Genomic DNA, 27,794 nt, shown 5'->3' on the forward strand with positions numbered 1-27,794 from the left:
TCAACAGCTTACAGCAGAAGTGGAGCTGGAGACCAGGTGCTTGCGAAGGTGGTTGGCAAATTCTACTTGTGTCTGCGACATAACTTGGTTGATGATGGCTTTTGGTAGCCAGCCCTGGATCATGAGACAAGTAGAAAGTTTCTTTTGAACCAAACTATCCCAAAAAAGAAAGCCCCAAGTCCCACTGACCATAAGCCCCATATCAGTATGTGGCATATTGGATTTCCGGACAGCCATCCTTCAGCTCTGTGAATGCTACCCAGGAAAGCAGAGAAGCTTGTAATGCTGCTCCTGCAGACCTCAAGGCTGCTCTTCTCCAACTAACCATGAGCTGAAGTGAAAACATTCATAAGGACATGGCTAAAACTAAGAGTCTAAAACGTAGCTGCTTAAGACGGGGAAGGGAGGAAGGGAGCAAGCATTTATTAAATGCCTACAATGTGCCAGGCACTTTACAAATATCTGCTTTGATCCTCACAACAGTGGGAGGTAGGTGCTGTTATTCTCCCCATTTTATGGTTGAGGAAACTGAGGCAGGCAGGTTAAATGATTTGCCCGTAGTCACACATAGTGGCAGGTCACATTTGAACTCAGGTCTTATAGGCTTGAGAGGCCCAGTGTACCTGCCAGCTGCTGCTAAAGATCTCTTAAGAATTTGGGGGTGTGGGGGCGGCTAGGTGGTTTAGTGGTTAAAGCACCAGCCCTGAATTCAGGAGTACCTGAGTTCAAATCCGGCCTCAGACACTTGACACTTACTAGCTGTGTGACCCTGGGCAAGTCACTTAACCCCCATTGCCCTGCAAAAAAAAAAAAAAAAACCAACGAAAAATTAAAAAAAAAAAAAAGAATTTGGGGGTGTACTTATTGGGTGAGGAAAGTTGGACTTGCTATTCCCTGCCTCTGGGGACTTGGAAAAGTTAGGCCTTTAGTTTCCTCCTTTGCAACGTGAGGCAGTTGGGCTGGCTAGATTTCTTTCCAAATCTAAGTCCTGTCACCCTAACTGACCTCTAAGAATACATCCCATGGATACCCCATAATTCTAAGTTGTTAAAATGTATATACATGTGATAATATGATAGGTGAAAACATAACAGAATAGAGCCCCTGTCTTTGAAGATGATCTGTTCTCTGGGGCAGCTAAGTGGTACGATGGATGGAGCACCAGCCCTGGGGGCAGGAAGACCTGAGTTCAAATTCATTGTGATTTTTTTTTTTTTTAGTGAGGCAATTGGGGTTAAGTGACTTGCCCAGGGTCACACAGCTAGTAAGTGTTAAGTGTCTAAGGCTGGATTTGAACTCAGGTACTCCAGACTCCAGGGCCAGTGCTCTATCCACTGTGCCACCTAGCTGCCCCGCTGAGTTCAAATTCAGCCTCAGATACTTACTAACCGTGTGACCCTGGCCAAGTCACTTAACCCCCATTGTCCAAAATCAAAAAACCAAAGATTATGTGTTCTCAAGTGAGAGAGATAGGAGAAATGTACATACAAAAATATGCTATGCTATGGCTCACTTCTAGAGTGTGATCTAAAGTTCACAATGTGCTTTCTTCGCAACAACCTTATGAGGAAGGGAATACAGACCTCTGTTTTATAGATGAGTAACTGAAGCTCCAAGAGAACAAGTAATTTGCCCAAGGTCACCTGGCTCCTCAAGCTTAAGTCTTCTGATTCCAAACCAAGTGTCTGAATAGAATTCTGAGTAGGAGGGTAGGATATGAGTGACTGGGCCTAGATAGAATTAGTCTGGTAAGAGTCCAGGAATGCAGCTGGCCCCCATTGGTAAGGAAAGGGCATTCCACCCATCAAAATCAATTGTTCTAAGGAGGCAAGAGTGAGTGGGTGGTTAGGGACCACTAGTCCCTGAACCCAAGAGAGAAGCCATTTATCTTCTGAGAATATGAGGGCAATTAGAGAAGAGAACGAGGCAGGACTTGATCTATCTGGACGGTAAGAATAGAGCTCCTAGTAGAATAGCTGGGTGGGCAGAAAAGAAAGCCCCTCAGGCTGAGCTTCAAATAATATCCCTTCCTACTACCCTCCCACCACTCACCTTGAGGTCAATGCTGAGCAGCCAGGTCAGTTTAGTCTTAGAGGGGTTTCCAGTCACAGGGTGGAGAACCATGCAGGTGGGACCATGCTCAGCTCTAGGGGATGAGCAGAATCAAAGTCATATGATGAGAGCTCACAGTTCCAGTCTCTTAAACAGTACCTGGTAGCATTGCTATATTAGATCATTAGAATCCTAATGGGGGGCAGCTAGGTGGCGCAGTGGACTAAGCACCAGCCCTGGATTCAGGAGGACCTGAGTTCAAATCTGGCCTCAGACACTTGACACTTACTAGCTGTGTGATCCTGGGCAAGTCACTTAGCCCCCATTGCCCCGCAAAAACAAAACAAAAAAAAATAAGAATCCTAATGCAAATAGATAGTATTTATATAGTGCCTACTGTGTGCCAGGCACTAGGTTATGATTGGCTGCTATAATTATTGTCATTTTTTTTGTTGTCAGTTGTTTTGGTCTTGTCTGACTCTCCATGACCCCATTTGGGGTTTTCTTCACAAAGATACTGGAGTGGTTTGCCATTTCCTTCTCCAGCTCATCTTACAGATGAGGAAACTGAGGCAAACAGGGTTAAATGACTTGCCCAGCCTCACACAGCTGGTAAATGTCTGAGGCCGCATTTGAACTTAGGTCTTCCTGACTAGGCCAAGAGCTCTGTCCATCCCAGAAGCTTTTGGGGGGGGGGAGGGGCAGGGCAATGAGAGTTAAGTGACTTGCCCAGGGTCACACAGCTAGTAAGTGTCAAGTGTCTGAGGCTGGATTTGAACTCAGGTGCTCCTGAATCCAGAGCCAGTGCCTTATCCACTATACCACCTAGCTGCCCCCATCCCAGAAGCTATTTTTGACAGTTTCTACAGGTTATGCCAGTACCTGAAGCTCCACCACCTCCCAGCTCTTGGTTTTTTTAGTGGTCCTTACTTAGCTTTAAATAGGGAAATGAATTTGTTATACTTTGAAAGAGGGTCAGAGCAGGTTTTGGCATGGTACAACTCTAAGAGCACTGGATTTGGGGCCAAAGGGTCTGAATTTCAATTCTGGCTCTGGGGACTTAATATACCTTTATAAACTTGGGCAGATCACTTAAGCTCTCAGCCTCAGTTTCCTTATGTGTAAAATGAGGGGTTTTTAACTAAATTTCCTTTAAGGGCTTTTCTAGCTCTAAACCTATATACCTGTAGTCCTCATTCTGGTCTCTTTCTGTCTTGGTTTCCCTCTTTGGGAAACAATGGAAAGAATCTTTGTGGATTTTGATTTGTTTTTGTTTTGCAAAAGAGGTTTTGAGAAGGAAGGGAACTAATATGGCATGAGAACTTCTGAGCACTACTTACTCAACAGCTATTGTATGTCTCCAGGTCAAGTTGTATCCAGGACCATTAACAAAAGAAATGGCTCTTGGGAAGAGAATTTAGAAGCTGAGGAACTAGTGAATCAGGTCTTTAAGCCTCATAGCAATTACCTGATGACACCCTTCTGCTCAGGCATATCCCCAAAGTGGGTAGCCATGCCGGCCAGCACACAAGTGGAACCCCGACGCTTGGCACACCGCACACTCACAAAGTCTCGGGGCCCTACAATGTTGCCTGGTATCTCAGCGGCAGTCTCGTGAGTGATGATCGTGTCCTTCCCAATCTTCTGCAGGACCTTCTCAGGCACAAAAAAATTAGTCACTAGGGTAGCTAGATGGCACAGTGGACAAAGCACCGGCTCTGGATACAGAAGAATCTAAGTTCAAATTTGGCCTCGGACACTTCACAGTTACTAGCTGTGTGACCCTGAACAAGTTACTTAACCCTCATTGCCGTGCAAAAAAGAAAGAAAAGAAAGAAAGAAAGAAAGAAAGAAAGAAAGAAAGAAAGAAAGAAAGAAAGAAAGAAAGAAAGAAAGAAAGGAAGGAAGGAAGGAAGGAAGGAAGGAAGGAAGGAAGGAAGGAAGGAAGGAAGGAAGGAAGGAAGGAAGGAAGGAAGGAAGGAAGGAAGGAAGGAAGGAAGGAAGGAAGGAAGGAAGGAAGGAAGGAAGGAAGTCACTGGTAAGAAGGATGGAAAAGAAGGGCTCATAGGCTCAAACTTCAGAGAGGGTTGTTACAGATTTCTTCATCACCTTCCCGGCCCTCCCCTGCCCCACCTCACCTCACAATCAAAAACTTGACTTCCTATTGTGTGTAGGACACTGTGTTGATGGAGACAAAGTATAGAGGAGACACAGTCTCCACCCTACAGAGCTGGCTGTCTAGTAGGGGAAGATGACACATGCACAAGAAACTTGACTCCTCCAAGATCTAATTAATATTGCCTCTAACTAATAAAGATCATAAATTTTCTATGCTTCATTATATGGTCTTCAAGAATTGCTATGGCTGAAATATACACCTTGGTGGTGAACCACTATATGTTTAATTAGGTTGGTGCTCAAACCACAAACAAATACTGTTCTTCTGGCCCATACCCAGAGATCTGCTTGGTAGGATCTACCCCACCTTGTAGCCCACCGTGTCCTCTGAGTAGCCAAGCTTACTTCCCCACCAAGATGAGGCATTGGAAGCTTTTAGTGAAGGACACAAAATGATAATGCAAAGGTTCAAAAAGTGAACTGTGGGTTAAAGGGGAAGGTTCTTAGACATGAGAGATTAGGGAAGGAGGAGTTGGGAAGTTAGCATCTTTGTTGGGCTTTAAAGGATAGATACGAACATCACCTCACCTTGATCTCCTTGACATTAGGGTTCCAGTCACCCATGTCTTCCATTCGTTCTACTAATTCCTCATAAAGCCTCTCCATGGGCTGGTCCACCACCACCTCCAGCCGAAACACTTTGCCCACATCTGGGACCACCTTACTCATCACTTTGTCTCCATTTGCCTGTTTGGTGAAAGATGGGAGAGCTGAAGTAACATGTGGGAAGAAATCCCTTCTACCCATGGGTTCATAGCAGTTCCAGACAAGCAGCATAGATAAAAGCAATGGACAGGAACAAGAGAATGAGAGAATATCAAAGAGTTGGAAGAGGCTTCAAAAGGTCCTCCAGCCCAAATCCTCATCTAAAGCAGAGATAAGTTGTTTTCCAGAGATAAGTTGTCTGTCATCTTCCTTTAGAAAGGGGCTCATTCCAATTTAGGACAATTCTAGTTGTCCGAGTTTTCCTGATATTGAGCCAAGACAGAACTGAAAGATGGAGATGAAGAAAGCTAATGAGGGGGCAGCTAGATGGCACAGTGGATAAAGCATTGGCCCTGGATTCAGGAGGACCTGAGTTCAAATTCAACCTCAGACACTTTACACTTACTAGCTGTGTGACCCTGGGCAAGTCACTTAACCCTCATTGCCCCACAAAAAACAAACAAACAAAAAACCAAAAAAACCAACAACACCCTAATGAGATCTTGAATGGCAGTGAGATAACATAGTAAGTATCCTAAAAGCCTCATTCTACTCTGCCCTGATCAGAGCACATAAGAAGGTATTGTGTTCCATTCTAGATAGTATATTTTAGGAAGAATAATGATCATTATTAATAATGATGTCTAATATAAGTATCTAATATGGCATAAGGCCTGAAGATCAGGCCCCATGACCAGCTGAAGTTCAGCCTGTCCAAGCAAAGACTTAGGATGGAAGATGAAGAAAAGCACCATGGCTCAGTGGTTGAGTTTAGAGTCAGAAAGACCTGGGTTCAAGTGCCACCTCAGACACTAGCTATGTGACCCTGGGCCAGTCATTTGATTTCTCTAGCCCTCGATTTCTTTTTTTTTTTTTTTTTTTGCAGGGCAATGGGGGTTAAGTGACTTGCCCAGGGTCACACAGCTAGTAAGTGTCAAGTGTCTGAGGCCAGATTTGAACCCAGGTACTCCTGAATCCAGGGCCGGTGCTTTATCCACTGTGCCACCTAGCCGCCCCTAGCCCTCCATTTCTTTAACTCTAAAATGAGGGAGTTAGTGTCACAGCCTCCAAGATTGCTTTCAGCTCCAAAGCTTTGATCCTGAGGACTTGATTCTGAAGGCCTGTCCTGTGGAAGAAGGATTGGATTTATTCTGCTTGGCCCTAGAGGACATAACTAAGAATAATCTGTAATGTGTCCGAAGTCAGAGGCAGATTGGGTGCATGAGGCTCTTCCTCTTTCGAGGCCAAATCAACATTTGTGGGGGTGCTGTCAAGGGGATGGTAGGCATGGGTGGGGCTAGAGAGCCTTTAAAGCCCCTTTGAGCTCAGATTGTGGGACCCTGAGGTGGATTCCTAATTCTGACTTAATTGGGTGAGTTTCCTCATCTTCCAGATCCCTTCCCCCTTCTCCTAGGGTGGCAAAGAAGAATGAGATCATGAGGAAGCATGCAACTGGTGATAACATCAATGGCCTCCACAAGATGATGCTAATGAGATTGTTATCACTGGGTACAGGCACATCTGAGAAGGCCAGAGTTTGACCTTGGTGGCTCACTCATAGAGTTCTTTGAGAGAGATGTCCTGCATTACTAGGGGAGATGTTGATTAGCATCCCCCAAACAACCAGGAGTGAGGAGTCCAAGTCTACATTGTCTAATTACCCAGAAAGTTTGGGAAAGTGATTAATGGAGTGGAAAACTTGACCAAAAGTTGCAAATCCACTCTCGTATGGTAGAAATGGCAACTGTTGGGGGCAGCTAGGTGGCGCAGTGGATAAAGCACCGGCCCTGGATTCAGTAGTACCTGAGTTCAAATCTTGCCTCAGACACTTGACACTTACTAGCTGTGTGACCCTGAGCAAGTCACTTAACCCCCATTGCTCCGCAAAAAAAACCCAAACAAACAAACAAAAAAAGAAATGGCAACTGCAAATGGAATTAATATAATTAAGGTTTGCCAAGCATCTTGCATAGATTATCTTTGACCCCAATGATAGCCCTGCGAGGTAGGGACTATTGGTGTTATTTCCTAGTTGGTTGCTGAGAAAATGAAGTTTGTTGGGGTTAACTGACTTGCTCATAGCCTGGTCATTTGGCTAGTAAGGACTAGAGATGGGGTTCAAACCCAAGTCTCTCCCAACTGGAAGCTCAGCACTCTTGCCACCACATCATATGGCCCCTAAGCATTTCTGAGCTCTGTGACTGGGCTCAGCCTCTGAACCTCAGAGTGACTCTTTGTTTGGAAAGTGGAAACATTGGGGCAGCTAGGTGGCACAGTGGATACAGTATTGGTCCTGGGAGTCAGGAAGACCTGAGTTCAAATCCAGTCTCAAACACTTGACACTAACTACCCCCTGTGTGACCCTGGGCAAGTCACTTAACCCCAACTGCCTCATCAAAAGAAAGGAAAGAAGGAAGGAAGAAGGAAAGAAGAAAAAGAAAGGAAGGAAGGAAGAAAGAGAAAGAAAGAAAGAAAGAAAGAAAGAAAGAAAGAAAGAAAGAAAGAAAGAAAGAAAGAAAGAAAGAAAGAAAGAAAGAAAGAAAGAAAGAAAGAAAGAAAGAGGAAACCTATGCACATCCAGATTAGAATAACAAAAGGCCTTGGTAAACCTTCTAGTGCTTTAGGAATATGACCTATCATTACCCTCCCTCCATCCCTATCTCCCTCCCCAAATAATGCTTCTACTGGTGATCAAAAAGTTGAGTAGTTTTCAGTTATGGGAAGTAGGAATAACCATTGGGCTCAGGGAAGGCAATCTTAGCCAATTTTAACCAGATTTACATGGGGCTCTGAGTACTAATTCTGGCACTGCTCAGAGTGGGAAATCAAGTGTTCCCTATTGGTAGAATAGGAAGGAACACATAAACAGCATGATGTTACAGGAGAAAAAAGAACCCACCACAATGAGTAATTTACTGTATGATCTCAGGCAAAGTTGTTCAGTTTCCTCATCTATAAGCTCAGAGTTTATTCATCCCAAAAGACATTTATTAAGTCGTGTACTAGACACCGTGTTAGGCACTGGAGATACAAAGACCAAAAAGAAAAAAAAAGTCCCAGCTCTGCCACTAACTAGCTTGCCCTCTCTGGGTCTCAGTTTCCTTATCTGTAAAATGACATTAAATCAGAAGTTCTTAATATTTTTCATGTCATGGGCTCCTCAAAATACTTTTAAAAAATTCATAATCAGAAATAATGCTAAATTTCAGTTAGAATGTAATGAAAATATTAAATTTTTTCCCCATTCAAGTTTATGGACCCCCTGAAATCTATCTAAGACCTCCCCAAGGGGATCATAAAAAAGAATCTAGGGGGCCCAGGTTAAGAAGCTCTGCCCTAGGGGCAGCTAGGTGGTGCAGTGGATAAAGCACCAGCCCTGGATTCAGGAGGACCTGAATTCAAATCTGGCCTCAGACACTTGACACTTACTAGGTGTGTGACCTTGGGCAAGTCACTTAACCCCAATTGCCCCACCAAAAAAAGAGAGAGAGAGAGAGAGAGAGAGAGAAGCTCTGGCCTAAATGATCTATAAGGGCCCTTCCAGCTCTAAATCCTGAGGTCCACTATGAAACCTGTGTTCCAATTCTCTACCATGGGACTTTCCAGTCACTTCCTTTTTTTTTTTTTTTTTTTAGGCAATGAGGGTTAAGTGACTTGCCCAGGGTCACACAGCTAGTAACTGTTAAGCATCTGAGGCCAAATTTGAACTTAGGTACTCCTGAATCTGGGCTGGTGCTTTATCCACTACACCACCTAGCTGCCCCCGGTCAGTTCCCTAAAAGTGACTTAGTAAACACTCAGTTCGTAGATAAAAAAACTGAGGCCCAGAGAAGTTAAGTTATTAATTGAATGTCATACTGCTAGTAAACGTCAGAGTTGGGATTCTAATCCAGGTTCTCTGAATCTAAATCCAGTGCCCTTTCCACACCAAACTGCTTCTCTACATTTTTTTTTTTTCGGTAAGGCAATTGGGGTTAAGTGACTTGCCCAGGGTCACACAGCTAGTAAGTGTTAAGTGTCTGAGGCCGGATTTGAACTCAGGTACTCCTGAATCCAGGGCTGGTGCTTTATCCACTGCGCCACCTAGCTGCCCCTTCTCTACATTTAAGGACCACATCAATGGAAGCTCCTTGGGGTCAGAACTGTCTTCCCTCTGCCCTTTTTTGTATCTGTAGGTCTTATCACAGTGCCTGACCCTTGTTGACTGACATGGATGGTACCGCTAACCAGTGCTCTAGGAGCTCAGCCGAGGAGGTTATCCTTAATCAGGGAAGAGATGAGCGGGGTTTCAGGCAGGCTTTGAAGGATGTCTACAGATAGGAAAAAAGGCACATCCTTACCCGTTCAGTCTCACTCTTCCAACCATCCTGATTGCCAAGGATGCCAAGGGCTTTCTGCATGGCCTCCTCCCCCTGTCGTAGATAGGCCATGTCCTGGTCGCTGTAGAGGCTTTCTTCCAGCCGAGAGCCTGGGGGTTATAGGCAAAATGGCCCCTTGAAGAAGGCAGAATCCCAGTGATCTCCCCCAGGTCCCTTGCTTCCAATTCCCATTAGCTTTCATCGGTTAGTTCTCTGAAGCCTCAAACTCCTCCAAATAATCAGGTTCCAACATGCAAGTAGGGAGAGACAGGTAACAACAAAATGTGAAGGATACTGGGTTGGGGGAGGCGGGCTGATCAGTTCTAGGAAACCAGCTTGTCATCTTCCCTGGTCGGAAATCCCACAAGGATAAGGAACAGGAGGAAGCCACCTGGATACCTAGATTAAGACTGGGGGGCCTTTTTCCTACAGCCGGTGAGATTTCTGAAGCCCCAGCACTTACTGAGCAAGGAACTCCGACGGCGAACCTGGTTGATCCATGTGCTAGGTGTTGGGCCTCCTAGGGCCCTCTTGCTCAGTTCTTGGCTGATGGCCATGAGAGCCTGCTGCCTTAGACCTTTGGAGAAGAGGAGGGAGAAGAGAATATTAAGGCTGAAACAAACCTCAGACATCAACATCATCGATACTTACATAGGACTTTAAAAGTATATATGGGGGCAGCTAGGTGGCGCAGTGGATAGAGCACTGGCCCTGGAGTCAGGAGTACCTGAGTTCAAATCCAGCCTCAGATGCTTAACACTTAGTAGGTGTGTGACCCTGGGCAAGTCACCTAAACCCAATTGCCTCACCAAAAAAAGGACAAAAACAAACAAACAAACAAAAAAACAAAAAAAGTTTATATAGGGTGGCAGCTTCAGCATGCACTTGGCTTATTCTTCCCTTTGGGAGGCCCCACAGCCTGGGTCTGTGCCCTGTCCCAGCCAAGGTCTTCCTTAGCCTCTCCCTCTCTTTCCACCCAATGACAAGGCCCCTTCCCCAGTTCCTGACCCCAGGTGTTTCCCCTGGTTGTTACTGACCAGCTTTTATGGACCCACCAGACTGACATCCAAAATTATTTTCCCCCGTTTCTCTTTTTTATGATTACTATTGTTAACTGTTTCCCTTCCATCCTATTCCCTCCCCATGATATTTATTCTATTATCCATCTTCTTTCATCCTATCCTGACATCCAAAATAAAAGTGTGTTCCAAGTTGAAAAAAAAAGTTTATAAAGTGCTTTATTTCATTATCCCATTTAGTCCTCAGGAAAACTTTCTTAAGTAGGTGTTATATTATCCCCATTTGACAGATAAGACTGAGGCTCAGAAAGTTTAAGTGACTTGCTTAGGATAGAGCAGTGTCTGAGCCTAGCATCCTTTGATCTTCCTGACTCTCAATCCCTTCCTTTTATGAATGGGGAATAGGAAAACTGAGAAGTGATATGACTTGCAGAAGGACACATCTTCAGGCTTCCACCTGGTCTCCATCGCTATCTCCACTATACCCCACTGCCTAAGGAAGAACCATCACAGACTACAATCTTGAATTACTCTGCCCTTGGCAGCCAAGGGCTGGACCAGATGCTTTCTGAAAATTCCCCTTTCAATCTTCAGATCACTCTGGGCATGAAGCCCAATGATTGGGATCAAGGGTCAAGTGAAAAACAAGACAGATCTAAGCAATGAGGGCATTGAAAGCCAAGAACTTCCCCATCACTTCTTTGGGAACAGAGTTTGGATAATGAACTCAATAAGAGACTTGCTCCTTGGATCTTGTGCTCCCTCCCAGCCAGAGCAGCTATATTTTAGTAACTCAAAACCTATACAAACTGCCTGTGAACAGTTTTCCTATTAGATCTTCCTCTTGACCACCTGTCCAAGCATCCCTGTGATTCCTGCTGCCTCACTTCCCATCTACATCTCTGTCTCCCCCTCTCCCTGAGATTACAAACAGCCAGGGTGACCTTGGTATCTTCAAAGATTGAAGTTGCTCTTTGATGGTCATCCTCAACATCCAGGAGGTTCAGGGACCCTGGAAACCAGAACCTGTGCTCAGAGAACCAGGTCCCAGTCCTGAGACACTCAGGAAGCAGGGACGGAGGCTATATACTCTATTAAAATGACCAGCAATCCTTGGGCTTGAGACTTTAGAGGGAGGTAAGAGCCATGCTGGCAGAGAGAGGGGAAAACTATCTAAAGGCAAGGGGGAAATGAATCTTCTTTCTCCAGCTCAGGTGTCTCCTTAGTTTAAAACAACAAACAAACAAAACAAACAACCCCAAACCCCTTGACGTTGAAAGCTTGCAAAATACTTTGTACAGGTTATGTCATGTCGTTAGCACTTCATAGCAGCCCTGAAGGAGTTAACAGGCTTCTCATTATTCCTGTTTTGCAGATGAGGAAACAGGTTAGAGGATCTGTCTATGGTTGCATAGCTAGTAAGTGCCAGGTGTAATATTTGAACTCAGATCCAGCCTGCCTTCCTGCTTCCCCAACTTATTTGGGTTTCTGGTAATACCTCTGTCCTACCTCTCCCTGACTTTCTGGATTTTAGAACATATCTCCCCAAGGATGAGAACGTTGAGCTAGAAGTAGAGAGAGAAAAGTGATATCTACCTCATTTCAGAAACCCCACTGATGGAGGTACCAAAATCTACCTGGTGACTAACTTGGGTGTAACTGAGGGCATCATCTGGGTCCATTCGTGGCTGCCGCATCACCTCCCATGAGGGTCAGGTCTGGGCCAGAGAGAGGCCAGCTGCTTCTGGCATGGGTACCAGTACATGGAACCAAAGGCAGGCAGTGAAAGATAACATTCCTACTCCCTGCCATAGTCGTCATTATTTTTTTAATCTCCCACTCTCCCACTCCATCTTCTTTCCCCTCCTTCTCTTCCTCCTCTGCCTCCACTTTAGGACTACCTCCTTTTTCAAATCCTCCTTGACCACCCCCAGAAACATCTGCATCCACGGGAGAATCCCTTCCTCCTTTAATAAAGGAGGAAAGGGAGGCTTAGTGAAATCAAGTGAATTTGCCAAGCTGATTGGTGTTACAGTCCCGGGGTTCCCTGTCTCTCTCCTAGTCAAGTGTTCTTCCTGAGGCACCCCACTATCTAAGAACCCCAGGTCCTTCCTCAAAAAGGTCCCAGTCCCAGCAGCCCAGAGTCCTCACCCTTCATGTTCCGCAAATGCCTATAGGAGCTCCCAGCACACAGTTTAAAAGTAGCCAGAAGCATTGTTCCCTTGGGCAGCTGGGGCAGCCACAGCTTTCTTGGCCTGTCAAGGTCCAGCAGTTGCTCTTTGAGTCCCCTGGGCTCTCCTTCTTAAATGCCCGCAGCTGAAGGTTGCAGCACCATCAACAGGAGATAAAGGGATCATTATTCACGGAGGGAAGGAAGGGGTCAAGGCTAGAGAGGCATTGCTTCACTGAGATACTTGGGCAGGGAAGGGGGAGGGAAAGGGGAGGGGGGACTCCCGCAATTGCAGCTGCAGTTGCAGCTTGTGGCTGTGACCAGGGAAGCAGGAACTAAGGTGATGGGGATGAGGGGAAGCCACGCAGATCAAGCCTGGAGGTGTAAGCTGTTCCCCTCAGAAGGGATCCTGTCTCCCAGGCTCTTGGCCCACTGCTAGAGCTAGAATGTTTGAGATGGAAAGAACCTTCAGATATAGAGAGTTAGAACACAGAATGATAAAGCTGGGAGAGACCCAAACCCTTAGTTTGACAGATAGATACACTGAGGCCCAGAGAAGGGAGGTGACCTGCCCAAGGTCAAAGCTAGTCAGTTACAAAGTCGGGACCTTCTGCTTCCTGGCTCCCTTGCCTTTTTCCTCACTGCCCCTCAGGCGTTCTTTCTAGACCAGTTTCTCTGCTGCTTCTGGAGATTTCATTCATTCACTTAACACACACCCATCCAGCTCCTGCTATGTACAGTGTAGGACAATGGAAAGGCACATTGGCTCTGGAGCCAGAGGACATGGCTTTGAATGGTGCTTACTACTTGGACGATTTGGGGCAAGACAGTTTTCTTTCTTGCTTTCTTTCTTTTCTTTTCTTTGGGTTTTTTTTTGGGGGGGAGGGAGGGGTGGCAGCAGTTGGAGTTAAGTGACTTGCCAAGGTCACATAGCTAGTAAGTGTCTGAGGCCAGATTTACACTCAGGTCCTCCTGACTCCAGGACCAGTACTCTATCCACTGCACCACTTAGCTGCCCCAACACATCTTTTCTGATCCTCAGTTTCCTTAATTGCAAAATGAGGGAAATTGAACTAGATTGGCCACTAAGATCCCAGCCAGCTCTAGGTCTATATAACCTCTATGATCCCAAGGCCTGTATTAGACCTCAGTTTCCTATTTACTTCTCTTTGGTGGAAACTCATTTTTCTCCGAGCTTGGGAGGTCCAGAGTGAAACTCCCAGGGATAAACAGGACCCCTGAAAAGGCAATGGACAAGGGGGCAGCTAGGTGGCGCAGTGGATAAAGCACCGGCCCTGGATTCAGAAGGACCTGAGTTCAAATATGGATTCAGACACTTGACACTTACTAGTTGTGTGACCCTGGGCAAGTCACTTAACCCTCACTGTTCCCCCTCCCCCAAAAAACCGCAATGGACAGGACATATCAGGGATAGCAGAACCTAGCTGATCCCGGCCACCACAATAATTTCATGTTTGTAAAGCCCTCTGGATAGATTATCCTGTTTGTGCCTCCCAACAGCCCCAGGAGGGTAACAGCTACCATATTCTCAGGATGTCAGACTACAGGCAGCACTTCCACCACCTGTTCCCCTCAGGCCTGGATAGAGTCAGTCTAAGACCCTGAACCTCCAAACCCTGGGAATAGCAACACCCCCAGATCACCCCACCCCACCCCAGGAAGCAACCCCTGTAGAGAGGCAACCTGGCAGCTGCTTCTGCAGATGCTAATTTGCTCATCCTTCATTGGGAGTGTCCAACCGTCTCTAAGGGGAGCAATCCCAGTGAAGGGGCCCACCTTCATCACCAAGACCAGCCCCTCATAGGCAGGTAAGCTCGACTGCCCTGGAAATGACACCTTGGGAGCAGCAGTGTCCTCTAGCCCCTGCTTCCTGATCAACTCTCTGCAGATGCAACCTGGCAACTGCTTCTGCAGGTACTGAAAGTGAACACCCTTCACTGGAAGTGACCACAGATAAGCAGGGAAGCCCTCCACCAGCTGCTTCCAGACCATTCCTGCTCACCCCCCTCCTCATTTCCCCCTCCCCCATCCCTGTCCCAGGAAGCAGTCCCTGCTCAGATGCAACCTAGTAACTGCTCCTGCAGGTGCTGAAGAACCCATCTTTCTGCTCCCCTCCCTCCCTCAAACAACCTCCGATCTGGAAGAACCAGAAACCAAACAAAGGCCTTGGAATTGTCACATGCTTCAACATCAAAAACAGACCCGATTTTATCACTGGGGGAAAAAACATTAAAGAAGTTGCACTCTAAGGACCATGGGACTTTCCCATCCAATTTGTAGTTGCCCCCCCCCCCATTAGTGTAGAATGTGAACACCTTGAGGGCAGACAATGTATCCATTTTCTGGTTGTTTCCCCAGTGCTTAGAACAGTGCTTTTCATATAGTAAGTGCATAACAAATATCATTCATTCAGCCTTCTGGACGGGCTAAGCCACAGTCATGCCTTCCTGGAGCAGCTAAAGCTCCTGTTCCCTTTCCCATTCATTTATGGTCAAGTCGTTTTTTCATTCGTGTCCGATTCTCTATAACCCCACTTGAGGTTTTCTTGGTGGAAATGCTGGAGTGGTTTGCCATTTCCTTCTCCGGAAGGAGAAATTGAGGCAACCAGGGTGAAGTGACTAGCCCAAGGTCAAAAGGCTGGTAAGTGTCTGAGGCTGGATTTGAACTCAGGAAGATGTCTTCCTGACTCCAGGCCCAGCACTCTATCCACTGAGCCATCTAGCTATCCCTCCCATTCATTTACTGTTAATTATTTGTCACCTCATATTGTTATTTAATTTCTATTCGTCCGTACCATGCTACAATGGAGGTAAGAACTGTGTCTTATTCATCTTTGTCTCTTCCTTTAATCCCTAGCACAATGTCTTGTACTTAGACAGCAGTTAATATTTGCTGATAGTTATTGGCAGAAAGCTGGGGAGAGAAGAGGAGAGTCCATATCTTTCATCTATTCCATGCCTTGGAGGGACCTATCTAGAACCTTTGCCCCCTATAATATATTAATAAAGGTGGTAAATATGTTTGGGATCAGTGGGTAATGGTTGTGTATGTGTGCGCTCATACTCATGGGCATGCACGTGTGCACGTGTGCCTAACACAGTGTCCAGCTGTGCTTAGTATCACTGGGAGGTAGTGATGGGTGGGGTGGAGGAGAAGGCTATTATGAGAAGGGCAGTGCAGATAAGCTCAAGGTCCCGGTGTTGCCATCCCTCCATGAATTACAGCAGTCCTGGGTGGGGGTTGGGGAAACTGAGGGACTGAGACATCCTGCTGGCTGCTGCTGACGTCAAAAGGCTGCAGTTCACACAGAGAGGGAGGGGGTTGGGAGAACGGCTGCCAAGTGACCTCCGGCAGTGCCAAGGTTCTTTTCTCTTTCTCTCATCTAGAAGGGTACTCTTATGTGTCACACTGAGAAATCAAGAGGGCTAAAAGGGGAATGGGAGAATTTGGGGATGGTTATCTGCCCTACTGGCAAGGCAAACTGGAGGAGACAGAAGACAGTGGACATTGGTGTCTATGACAGGATTTCTTTTTTTTTAAATAGTATTTTATTTTTTTCCAATTACATGTAAAGATAATTTTCAACATTCATTTTTGTAAAATGTTGAATTCCAAATTTTTCTCCCTCCCCCCCTCCCGAAGGCAGCCAGGGATCTGATATAGATTATATATGTACAATCATGTTAAACATATTTCCACATTAGTCATGTTGTGAGAGGAGAATCAGAACAAAAGGAAAAAAACACACCAAAAAAGTGAAGGGGGCAGCTAGGTGGTAAAGTGGATAGAGTGCTAGACCTGGATTCAGGAAGACTTGAGTTCAAATCCAGCCTTAGACATGTGCTAGCTGTGTGACCCTGAGCAAGTCACTTAACCCTCATTGCCTCAAAAAGAAAAAAAAAAGTAAAAATAGTATGCTTCGATCTGCATTAGACTCTATAGTTCTTTTTCTGGATGTGGAGTATTCTCCATCATGAGTCTTTTGGCACTGTATGACACGATTTCTTTTGTTTTGGGGGGTTTTTGTTTTTTCGTTTTTTATGGGTTTTTGTTGTTGTTGTTGTGGGGCAATAAGGGTTAAGTGACTTGCCCAGGGTCACACAGCTAGTAAGTGTGTCAAGTGTCTGAGGCCAGATTTGAGCTCAGGTCCTCTTGAGTCCAGGGCTGGTGCTTTATCCACTGTGCCACCTAGCTGTCCCGACATGATTTCTTGATGGGGGCAAAGCCCCCCTCCTCTCCATAAAACAGAGGACACCATACTGAGATACAGATTACATGGAAAGCTTGCCTCAGGGAAGCTTGGCATTCTGCCATAGAAGGCCCCAGGAAGGAGGGAAGGGTCAGAGCTAGTGGAAAAAAAGATGGGGACAGAAGTGGGGAGATTTTTCTTCTCTTTCCCAGAGGGCAAGGACTATCCTCTATTTCACTTGGCCCCTGTCACACCCAGTACCATGCTCTTCTGCACTTCTTATGTCTAATCCCTTTCCAAGTCCGGACCATGCTCCTTCAGCAATAGCTCTTGGGACCCTTTCCCCCACTGCCAATGCCACTGCTCTTGTCCCCAGCTCTTTGCCATTCATGTAACGTTCAGGATCAACAATGATATCCACTGCTCAAAGAACATCAGTGTCTCACCATTACCTGCTGAAGAAAAGACAAACTTCTTAGCTTGGCCGTCCAGACCAATCTACTCCAGCTTCTCTCCAGCCTGCTTTCATAGACTTAGCTCATCATACTCCCCATCCTGTACTCTTTGTTCCAGCAATGCAGGCAGGCAGTCAACAAGCATTTGTAAAACCAGGTGTGTGTCAAGTACTGTGTTAAAAGCTGGGGAGTCAATAAATACAAGCAAAAAAAAAAATAGGCAGTCTCTGTCCTCAAAGTAGTTATATTCTTTTTTTTTTTTTTTTTTTGGTGAGCCAGTTGGGGTTAAGTGACTTGCTTAGGGTCACTTAGCTAGTAAGTGTCAAGTGTCCGAGGCAGAATTTGAACTCAGATCCTCCTGAATCCAGGACCACTGCTCTGTCCACTGTGCTACCTAGCTGCCCCAAAGTGGTTATATTCTAAACAACATGGAAGCCAAAAAGGAGAGGTGGAGGGGGTGCTTGCTAGGAGTATGGTGGCCAGTTCTGGAGGGGAAGGATGCTTGGCTGGTCTGGGTCCAGCCCCAGTAAGGATTCCCCGTCCCTGTGGAACTCACCAGTGGGAGAAGGAACCTGGCCTGATAGAGGACTTTTTTAGAGTGAGAAGACCCCAGGCCCTGAGGGAAGTTTTAGGGTAAGAAGGCAGCTGAGTCGGGGGCAGCTAGGTAGCACAGTGGATAAAGCACTGGCCCTGGATTCAGGAGTACCCGAGTTCAAATCCAGCCTCAGACATTTGACACTTACTAGCTGTGTGACCCTGGGCAAGTCACTTAACCCCCATTGCTGTGCCAAAAAAAAAAAAAAAGGAAGAAGGCAGCTGAGTTACGGTAGTGAAGCCGGGAGCCACTGTTACCAGTTCTTTTTCATTGTGCTCTCCCCTTCTCCATGTCTTTATATGAGCTACCATCCTTCATAGCTAGAAATGACTCCTCAGAGAAATGATGATTTCTCTTCTTATATTAATAACCAATTACTCTTGGGGAGATCAAGGATTTTTTTCCCTTCCTATTTTCTCATTCTCTTACTGGATCAAATCAGCCCCTGAAGAATAGGGCTGATGATGAAATTAGATTTAACATTCTCCTCAATCTTGTTCAGACCCCACCCAACTGGGGAACCCCAGGCTGGGATGGGGGGGGGGTAGATCCTTTGTCTAGATTGCTGGGAGTGGTCTGGGAATAAGAGTGATATAATCAAAAGCACATCCCTTAGTCTCTCATAAGACTAGAGTCATTTCTCTTTATAATATTCATTCTTCTCATGAATTGCTAACTCATCAGAGTTGATTGCCATCTGTCAAGAATACCCACTCTTCCAAGGGCATATAAGTATCACCTCAGATACTTACTAGTCGCATGTGACCCTGGGCAAGTCACTTGACCCCAATTGCCTTAAAAACATCCAGGGCCACCTCCAATTGTCCTGACGTATATCTTGCAACTGGACCTAGATGGCTCTGGAGGAGAGAGTGAGGTTGGTGACCTTGCAACAGTGTTCCCTCACAAATCCAGTTCAGTGCAAGTCATGACATCAACCTGATGTCATGATCCTTTTTGAGGACAAGGACAAACAAGAAGTAGTATCAACAGGCTTCGATGATCTTTGGTTTACAAGAGAAGACAAATGACCATCCTTTTATTAATCATTCGCTAGCCATAGTTAATAAGATGATTAGTTATCCAGAAATTATGTCTCTTGAACTTTTCATTGGTTACACTCCTTCATCTTTGCCTCCTGATCATCCTCCAAGGCCTAGCCTAGGTGCCATTTTCATCAAAAAACCTTCACTTAATCACCTTCCTACCTTCACTTTCTCTTGTCTCTCTTTGATGTCTATGTACTTATATTATAATTTGATTTATAGTTTATTTAACTATGTGCTTTTATCAGGATTTTTTTTCAGTTGTGTCTGACTCTGTGACCCCTTTTGGGGGCTTTCTTGGCAAAGATACTGGTGTGGTTTATCATTTCTTTCTCCAGCTCATTTTATAGATAAGTAAATTGGGGGAAGCTTGGTGGCACAATGGATGAAAGCACTGGCCCTGGATTCAGGAGGACCTGAGTTCAAATCCAGCCTCAGACACTTGATACTTACTAGCTGTGTGACCTTGGACAAGTCACTTAACCCTCATTGCCCCTCAAAACAAAATAAAACAAAACACAACAACAACAACAACAAATAGATGAAGAAATTGAGGCAAACATGGTTAAGTGACTTGCCTAAGGTCACATAGCTAGTAAATATCTGAGGTCAGATTTGAACTCAGATTTTCCTGACTCCAGGTTAAGCATTCTATCCACTGTGACACCTAGCTGCCATCAATATGCCTTATCCTTATCCTAAATACTAGGCTACTTGAATGCAGGGATTGTGGCGTTTGTTGGTTTTGTCTTCCCTGGAACCAAGCCATACCCTTTTTTTTTTTTTGAATAGAATTTTATTTTCCAAAATATATGTAAAAACAAAATTTTAACATCAATTTTTAAAAAACTTTGTGTTCCAACTTCTCTTCCCTGCCTCCATTTGCATCCCCCACCCAGCTATACCCTTTTTATGGTACTAAACATTTTATTAATACTTGCTAAACTGAATTTTAGAGATATTAATGGAACCTGGAGATAGAAAGCCCAACTAAAATGACAGTACCATTCAACAAACATTTATTAAGCAACTGCTGTGTATATAATATTCAGGTAGATACAGAGGAGATGATCTACCACTGTCTCTGCCCTAGAATAGGTTCCATTTATATAACACTTGATGGTTTACCTCAGAACAACAGGATTGCCTCATAACAACCTTGTGAGTTATGTAGTGCAAATATTATCATCCCCATATTACAAGTGAGGAAATCTGGCCTTAAGAGAGGTTCAGTGACTCATCTCAAGCCATAGACAGAGTAATCATGGAATTCAGAGTTGCATTCAAGTAGTCTAGCATTTAGGATAAGGATAAGACAGTTAAACGGGGATTCTGATGCTAAATCCAGCACTTTTTCCTGTATGGTGGCTTTCCTCCGTGCCCAAAATGATCTCCTTCCTCACCTCTGCCTCTTGGCTTCCTCTAAGACTCACCTCAAATCTGGCCTGGCCTGAAGGAGGCCTTTCCTGCTCCCTCCACAATTAGCGCCTTCCATTTGCAATGTATATATCTCATATGTACAGTTATTTGCATGTCTTCTCCAATTAGAATGTAAGCTCCTTGAGGGCAGGGACCTTTCTTTGTATCTCCAGCATTTAGCACTGTGACTGCCAAGTTGGAAGTACTTAAATGTTTGTAGACTAAGAGAATGTGCTAAAATTTGTAAAGTGTTTAAAATTCATTTTCTCTTTCGAGCATCATAACAACTACACAAAGTAAGTACTACACCTATTGTTCCTTTTACATATGAAAAAACTGAGACAGATACCATGTCCTACTAGAGAGCTAGCCTCGCTTTATGGGGTTCCCCTTCCCCTTAATCACTCTCACCCCTTTCCAGCTCCCTTTCATGTGTCATCCCTCATTAGAATGTAAGCTTCTTGAGGGAAGGGACTGTCTTTTTTGCTTGTGTTCTTAGCATTTAATATAGTGCCTGACATATAATAACAAACATCCTTCCTTCCTTCCTTCCTTCCTTCCTTCCTTCCTTCCTTCCTTCCTTCCTTCCTTCCTTCCTTCCTTCCTTCCTTCCTTCCTTCCTTCCTTCCTTCCTTCCTCCATCCCTTCCTCCTTCCTTTCCTCCTTCCTTCCTTTCTTTTTCTTCCTCTCTCTTTCTTTCTGCCTATCAATTTATTGGCAGCTCGGTGGCACGATGGATTGAGTGCTGGTCCTGGAATCAGGAAGAATCTGCTTCCTGAGTTCAAATCCAGCCTCAGATGCTTACTGAACAAATCACTTAACCCTGTTTGCCTCAGTTTCCTTATTTGTAAAACGAGCTGGAAAAGGAAATGGAAAACTACTCCAAGAAAGACAAGACTGAAAAACTGAACAAACAAATCATCTATCTAGCTCTGGACCTGGGGTCCAGAAAGACCTGGGGTCAACTCATTCCTCTGACACATACTGACTAACTTTGTGACCAGGAATATATCATTTAATCTCATGGTTTGTTATCATTGTTGAATTCATTAAGAGCTGCAGTCTTAGGTTGTTGTTGTTTTAAATATTCTTTTCCCCCAAGAGAGGACTTTTTCTTTCAGTTGTTCAGGATAGAGTTAAGAAGCTCCATTCCTACCCCTACTGTATTAAGTAACTGATTAAATTTTTTGTTGCTTCCAGGATTTCCTAAATAAACTCATATAATTTGCTAATAGAGATAATTTTACTGCTTGTTTGCCACTGATTATTCCTTTAATTTCTTTTTCTTTTCTTACCATTTAAAAAAAATGACAGTTCTTGGTTTTATGTAAATAAAAAATTTTTAAAAATATGTATTCAAATTAAAGGCACTTTTATTCCCTATGTTTTTTTAAATAAATGAGTATCATTTTATCAAAGGCCTTTTCTACATAGACTTATATGAGCATATGTTTTTTGTTGTTTTTATTATTAATGTGATTTATTATGCTAAATGTTGAACTAGCCTTGCATTTCATGCTTAATACTTTTTGGACATATTCTCATTTTTTCCCTATCATTTTATTTAATTTACTTCATCAATGCTAATTAATTACATTAGCCTATAGTTCTTTTTTTCTGCTTTATCCCTCCCTAATTTCAAAATCTGGAACATTTTGGTTACATAGAAATAATTTGAGAGAGTGCTTTCCCCCCCTATTTTTGGAACTATTTTATTCACTGATTAATTCACTGTTTCTTAAATAGTGGCTAGAGTGCTAGATTTAGTTAGAAAGACCTAAGCTGGAATCTTTCCTCAAATATTTATTAGTCATGTGACTCTAGGCAAATCACTTAACCTCTCTGACTCAGTTTTTTCAAGTCTAAAGTGGGAATAATAATAGCATATGGGGGGGGCAGCTAGATGGCGCAGTGGTTAAAGCACCAGCCCTGGATTCAGGAGTACCTGAATTCAGATCCGGCCTCAGACACTTGACACTTACTAGCTGTGTGACCATGGGCAAGTCACTTAACCCCCATTGCCTAAAAAAAAAAAAATAATAGCATATACCTTGTAGGATTATTGTGAGAATCAAATGAGATAGTATATTTAAAGTGCATTACAAACTTTAAAGTGCTATGTAAACCATCATCATCATCATGTCCCACAATTTGTTTTCAGTTCTTTATTACTACAGTACTTCTATAAATATTCTGGTTCATGTAAAACCTTTCTATCTTTGACATGCCATTTGTGAGATCTCTCAGTCAAAGGGCATGGACCAGCCAAAGACAGCTTAGAAGGTCAGCAGGAAAGATCTGTTGTACCAGGGTTAGAGTGGAGCACAAATCCATACCAGGCCGAGCAGATCCAGCCCCAGGCAGGCCACCGGTTGCAGCTGCTTCTGGAACTCAGCTCATGGACTGGTGAAAAGGTTGAGGGGTTGGCTGGGGGGGAGATTGCAAGGGTTGCTGCTGACGCTGAGTTGGAACTCTGTTATTTTGCCTGTGCTCAGAACCAGGAAGCAGTCTTGAGTGGCAGCCCAGGTGGAGGAGGGGTGAAGGAGCACTGGAGCTTGCAACCACAGTGAAATAGGCTGTTTCCAGGTTAAAGAGCAAGTAGGCCTGTGGTTGCTTACAGACTAGAACACAGGCCAGGGAAGTGGAGAACATGCCTCTCCTTAAATCATACCACCCGGGACCCCCTGAAGCTTAGAACCGTGAGTCCTGTAAGCAGTACCCCACTTTAAGAAGGAGTTAAAAGTCAAGAAATAGGCCAGGAAAATGAGCAGACTGAAAAAAAATGCTGACCCTAGAAAGTTTCTTTGGTGACAAGGAAGATCAAAATACACCCTCAGAAGAGGATAGCAAGGTAAGGGCAAAGCTTCCAAAGGGCATGGACATTTTAGTCACCTTTTCTTAGTGTAATTCCAAATGGCTTTCCAGAATAATTGGACTAATTCACAGCTCCACCAGCAGTGTATTAGTTTGCCTGTCTTTCCACAATCCTTCTAATGTTGAATGTTCTCATCTTTTGTCATCTTTGCCAATTGCACATCATTCTCATTTGATACTTGATCCCAATCTACTCAAAGAATATCCCAATTTTTTAACACTAATATTTTTCTAGCAATTCAGCACAGCTGCAAATCATGAAGTGTTACAAAGCTCTGAGCCATTCAAATTTCATGTCAGTCAGAGAGCAATAGAGAGCTATATGTTGGGCATAAATAGTCTGCACCCTATCACCAATGACAACTTGTGTGTGAGAGGTGGCATAAAAGATTTCATCAAAGAGATGAATGAGGAATGATCACTAAGGTGATCTGTTCTCTAGCCATATTTCTCTCTCTTAATAAATCTCTTTTTATGTTATAAGATTCATGATGAGCCTCCAATTCTTTGGATAAGCTAGTGCCCCACCCCAGCTTCCCCCCCCCTGCCCAATCCAGGTCGCAAGTCTGCCCCAAAACATTTCTGGTGTTAAAACCCTGGAAGGGAAAAGTCGTCAGACAGGTAAAAAGGGGGCTGCTCATTTGTCTCTTGGATTCCCTGGTCAGGATGTACACTGTGCTTTTCTCCTCTGTCAGGAGCCTCAGTCACTTTGGGTGGGCCCCCAAGGTCTGAGATCTGAATAGCTAGACTACTTCTAGATTCTCGTTTCTCTTAGTCTAGAGACATCCTGACTTAGAGAAACGTTCCTTAGGTTCTTGTCAGTACCTCCTTGAACACAAGTATGATAGTCTTTGGTGCAGTTTAGCCCAACCCACCATGACAAGGAGAGAGCATTCTGTGGGACCCCCACCCCTTGGGTATATCCTTAAAAATTGAGGAAAAAATGGATGTAGGCAAAAAGAAATGGACGATTTTCTATTATAACACCAAATGGCCATTATTTGCAAGGGAGAGAATTAAGGTAAACAGGCCTCCTGATTAGCCTATACCACATTCAGAGTGGGCTAGACAGGAAGAAGTAACATCTCACAGCTGTTCATTTCTTCGGATGTTTTATGATCATCTTATGTGCATTTATGTGTCCATCAAATGTTGTAATTGTGTATACAGTCTATGGGAATTTTTTTCTTGTAGCACATTAAAAGATGATTCTAAACCCCTGTTGCCCTCCAGAGCTGTGGCCAGACTCTGAAGGTGGGCAAAGGGCAGTCTCTGACTTCTGGATATCTTTACATTATGAACTACTTAGAGTTTAATTTGGCATGGAAACATAAATTCTCTGCTAGGTATTCATAGCCCTAGATGAACATTGTAAAAGCTGGTTTAAAAAATATGCCACTTTTGAAATATTTTTTTAGTGGAATAGTTTAAAATCAGGAATTATTTGTAATGTGTAAAAGTTGCAAAGGAAAAAATATATATGCATATATGTTTTTAAAGTCTCTAATCATTGAACCACACTGCCCTAAGAACAGCTTTCATTTAACGTGGGTAAAAGGGCCACACCCTGTCAGCTCTGCTAAAGATCTGCTGGCCCTAAAAGCCTTGACAAAAAGTTGCTTTGGGAAAAGAAGCAACTAACTGGTTATCTGATAAGTATCTAAGGTATGGGTTTTCCTCTCATTTTAAACATAGCTGGGAAACTCCCCATGTTATATCAAATGAACTATGTAAATTTATGAATAATAGTCTTTTTCTTTTAAAGTGCTAAAAGTATTAGGCCTTGGAAAGTTAAAATATTCAATTTATTGTCTCATAAGGCATAATGATAGATTTTCAGTGTAAAGTATAGAGCAAAAGCACAATGCATCTGAATTAAGAACACCTGATTGGTAATTAATTGATTTTGTTTCAAGTTTTAGAAATTCCCAATGTTTTAAGGTACTATGTTCCTAAGTGTGAGAAATATCACTCCAATAACTTCTGGAACTCAGCATTGGTGATGTGTCAAAAGCTCATTTATTAGTCATTCTTGTGAGAATGGGTTACCCCTAGTGGAGTGAACAACAAAATGGAGGCTCGAAGGCCTTTTTATCTCCTAATTTGACAGGCCCCTCCCCTTCTTCACCAATTACTCAAAGGTTACAATCCATGTGCCCAAAACTAGCCAATCAGGATGCAATATTCCTTAGCCAATGGGGGAGGTGATACAGGGACAACCCTTTAACTCCTCCCGACATGGACACAGGTCAGGAGCAGACCTAATTGTGACCAGCCTAGGGTTTCCCTGAATCATATGATTTTGTTTGCTGGGGGAGGACAGGCAGACCTTTTCCTCAAACAGGTGCAGATTGAGAGGTGCCCAACTCCTATTTCCTCACACTAAATTTTCTTATAGTGTATAATTTGGTTACTGTTAAAAAGGGAAACTATATCTACAGTCTTGAAAACTAAAGTATTGGTCAACTTTTAAATTGTTGTATGTAAATTATAAGACTCCTACCTGGTTTTTGTTTTTTGGGTTTTTTTTCAGGTCAAGGGGGGTTAAGTGACTTGCCCAGGGTCACACAGCTAGTAAGTGTCTGAGGCTGGGTTTGAACTCAGGTCCTCCTGAATCCAAGGCTGGTGCCTTATCCATTGCACCACCTAGCTGCTCCCACTACCTGTTTTTGTTATAGACCATGTTAATTGTTTTTGTTTTCTCTAAGACAAAGAGGAATGCACTGGAAGGATTTTGGAACTAATGGCAAATTATTATTATTAAGTTGATAAATTATTGTATGGGAAAAGACACAGAAAGAGATGGATGAGAAGAAAAGTAGATGGATTAGCTATGTAGTGAGATCAAGGGATAATAAATGGACAACCTGCATTCTAAGCTATCTCCCACATGTGTTTTTTACATTTTTAGCTAAACTGTATTTTATAAATTAATTGACTGGTATCACACCATTCTGGGCAGTAAGCATTTGTTATCAATTGATATATATATATATATATATATATCAGTAAAGTATTGACTGTGTGTCTTCCTAACTTCTTGTGGTCTCGGGCCTTCATACCTACATTGTCCTAAGAGGAAGAGCATACACCAAAAGAGAGTGTTCAGAGCCAAGAGAGCCGTAAAGAGAGCAACCCCGGTGTAGTCAAGGGTTTTTTCCTCTTTTGATATAGGTGGGTCATTGATCAAAGCTAATTGGTTAGCATCATTCAATTCCTTTGGTTGACATGACTTGAGAGTGGTATAAATTAAAATGAACTCTACAGATGACCTCAGGGAAGAGTATGCAAAAGATGGAAGTGTCCAGTATCTAGGTGTGGTTCTTCACTGAGCTAGACAAGACTCTATCTCCATTTCTTTTATTCCCTTGAGCTTGTCCCAGATGAGAGTTGAACTTTCTGGAGAGGAGGGGGGAAAAGAAAGGACTGAAACTGATCTCTGGGTCCCCCCAAGAAATTCATTATTAATAATTATTTTCTCATACACACAATACTTATCAAAGAAGTTTGGAATTGAAAGTGACCTCAGCAATAATCTAGTCCAACCCACATCCAAAAATTAACCTCCTCTACAATAGACCTAAGTGGGTATCCAACCTTTACTGGAAGACTTCTGATGAGGTACTTATTAAATGCCTACTATGTGCCAGGCACAAAGATATCTGTCCATAAATGCACAAAGCATCAATGACAAAGAGAGGTAAACTCTACTTTACAAGGGGTTCCACTTTTGGATTACTGTAATGGTTAGAAAGTTTTTCCCGACATCAAGCCTAAATTTGTCTTTTTGTAACTTTCACTCATTGCTCCTAATTCTGCTCTAAAGGGTCAAATATAACAAGAACAATCATTAATAATAGCTAATTTATAGCACCTACTATGTGCCGTGCACTCTAAGTGCTTTATGAATATTATCTTATTTAATCCTCACAACTCGGGAAAATAGGTGATATTATTTTGCTCATTTTACAGAGGAGGAAACTAAAGCAGACGGAGGGTAAAGGACTTGCTCAGGATCATAAAACTTATAAGTGTCTGAGGCTACCTTTGAACTCAGGTCTTTCCGACTCCAAGCCCAGCACTCTATCCACTGAGCCACACAGCTACCCCTCTGCACATGACAGCCTCAAGAACTTGAATACAGTTATTGCATCCTCCTTGAGTCATTCCATTCCTTCAAATAATTCTCATATAAATGGATAACATTTATTAAGTGCTTACTGTATGCAAAGCATTGTGCTAAGAGCTGAGGATACAACTGGAGAATGAGACAGTCCCTGATCTCAAGGATCTCATATTCTAATGGGAGAGACAAGACATATAGAAGGTTCCAATTACAAGTTAAATGAAGGGGTTCCAAGGTCCTTAAAGCGTATAGGCACAATAGATATTATTGCTTCTTCTTCTTGCAGGGCAACGAGGGTTAAGTGACTTGCCCAGGGTCACACAGCTAGTAAGTGTCACGTGTCTGAAGTCAAATTTGAACTCAGGTCCTCCTGAATCCAGGGCTGGTGCTCTATCCACTGCACCACCTAGCTGACCCCTGTTGCTTCTTCTTTATTGTCATTCATACTCATAAAGAAATATCAGTTTCTGACTGTTGAATCATTTAACAATGTAAGGACTTTAGTGCTAAGAACTTTCCTTTTTTGGGTCTTCAGTAGCTGTGGCTGCAGCACCTGCAGGAACAGTTTCCAGGCTGATTCTCCACAG

At 43.7% G+C, this 27,794-nt stretch overlaps 1 protein-coding gene across 1 annotated transcript; it reads right to left on the reverse strand.

The window, feature by feature from the left end:
• STAR (steroidogenic acute regulatory protein) lies at positions 1 to 12,527 on the reverse strand. Its single transcript, XM_043990016.1, has 7 exons — positions 12,464 to 12,527; positions 9,757 to 9,870; positions 9,276 to 9,403; positions 4,759 to 4,917; positions 3,521 to 3,705; positions 2,053 to 2,146; positions 1 to 114 (listed from the first exon to the last, which is right to left on the reverse strand). The coding sequence occupies exons 1-7, from the start codon at positions 12,525 to 12,527 to the stop codon at positions 1 to 3; spliced, it is 858 nt and encodes a 285-aa protein (XP_043845951.1).
• Positions 12,528 to 27,794: the final 15,267 nt, after the last annotated feature.

This window comes from Dromiciops gliroides, chromosome 2 (genome assembly GCF_019393635.1).
Source record: "Dromiciops gliroides isolate mDroGli1 chromosome 2, mDroGli1.pri, whole genome shotgun sequence".
NCBI lineage: Eukaryota > Metazoa > Chordata > Mammalia > Microbiotheria > Microbiotheriidae > Dromiciops > Dromiciops gliroides.

Coding starts and splice junctions, on each gene's coding strand:
- STAR (XM_043990016.1), bottom strand. CDS start 12,527: ATGCTTCTGGCTACTTTTAAACTGTGTGCTGGGAGCTCCTATAGGCAT. Junction 2,147..3,520: donor GAGCAGAAGGGTGTCATCAG/GTAATTGCTATG, acceptor CTCATCCCCTAG/AGCTGAGCATGGTCCCACCT. Junction 115..2,052: donor TGCTCAGCATTGACCTCAAG/GTGAGTGGTGGG, acceptor CTCATGATCCAG/GGCTGGCTACCAAAAGCCAT.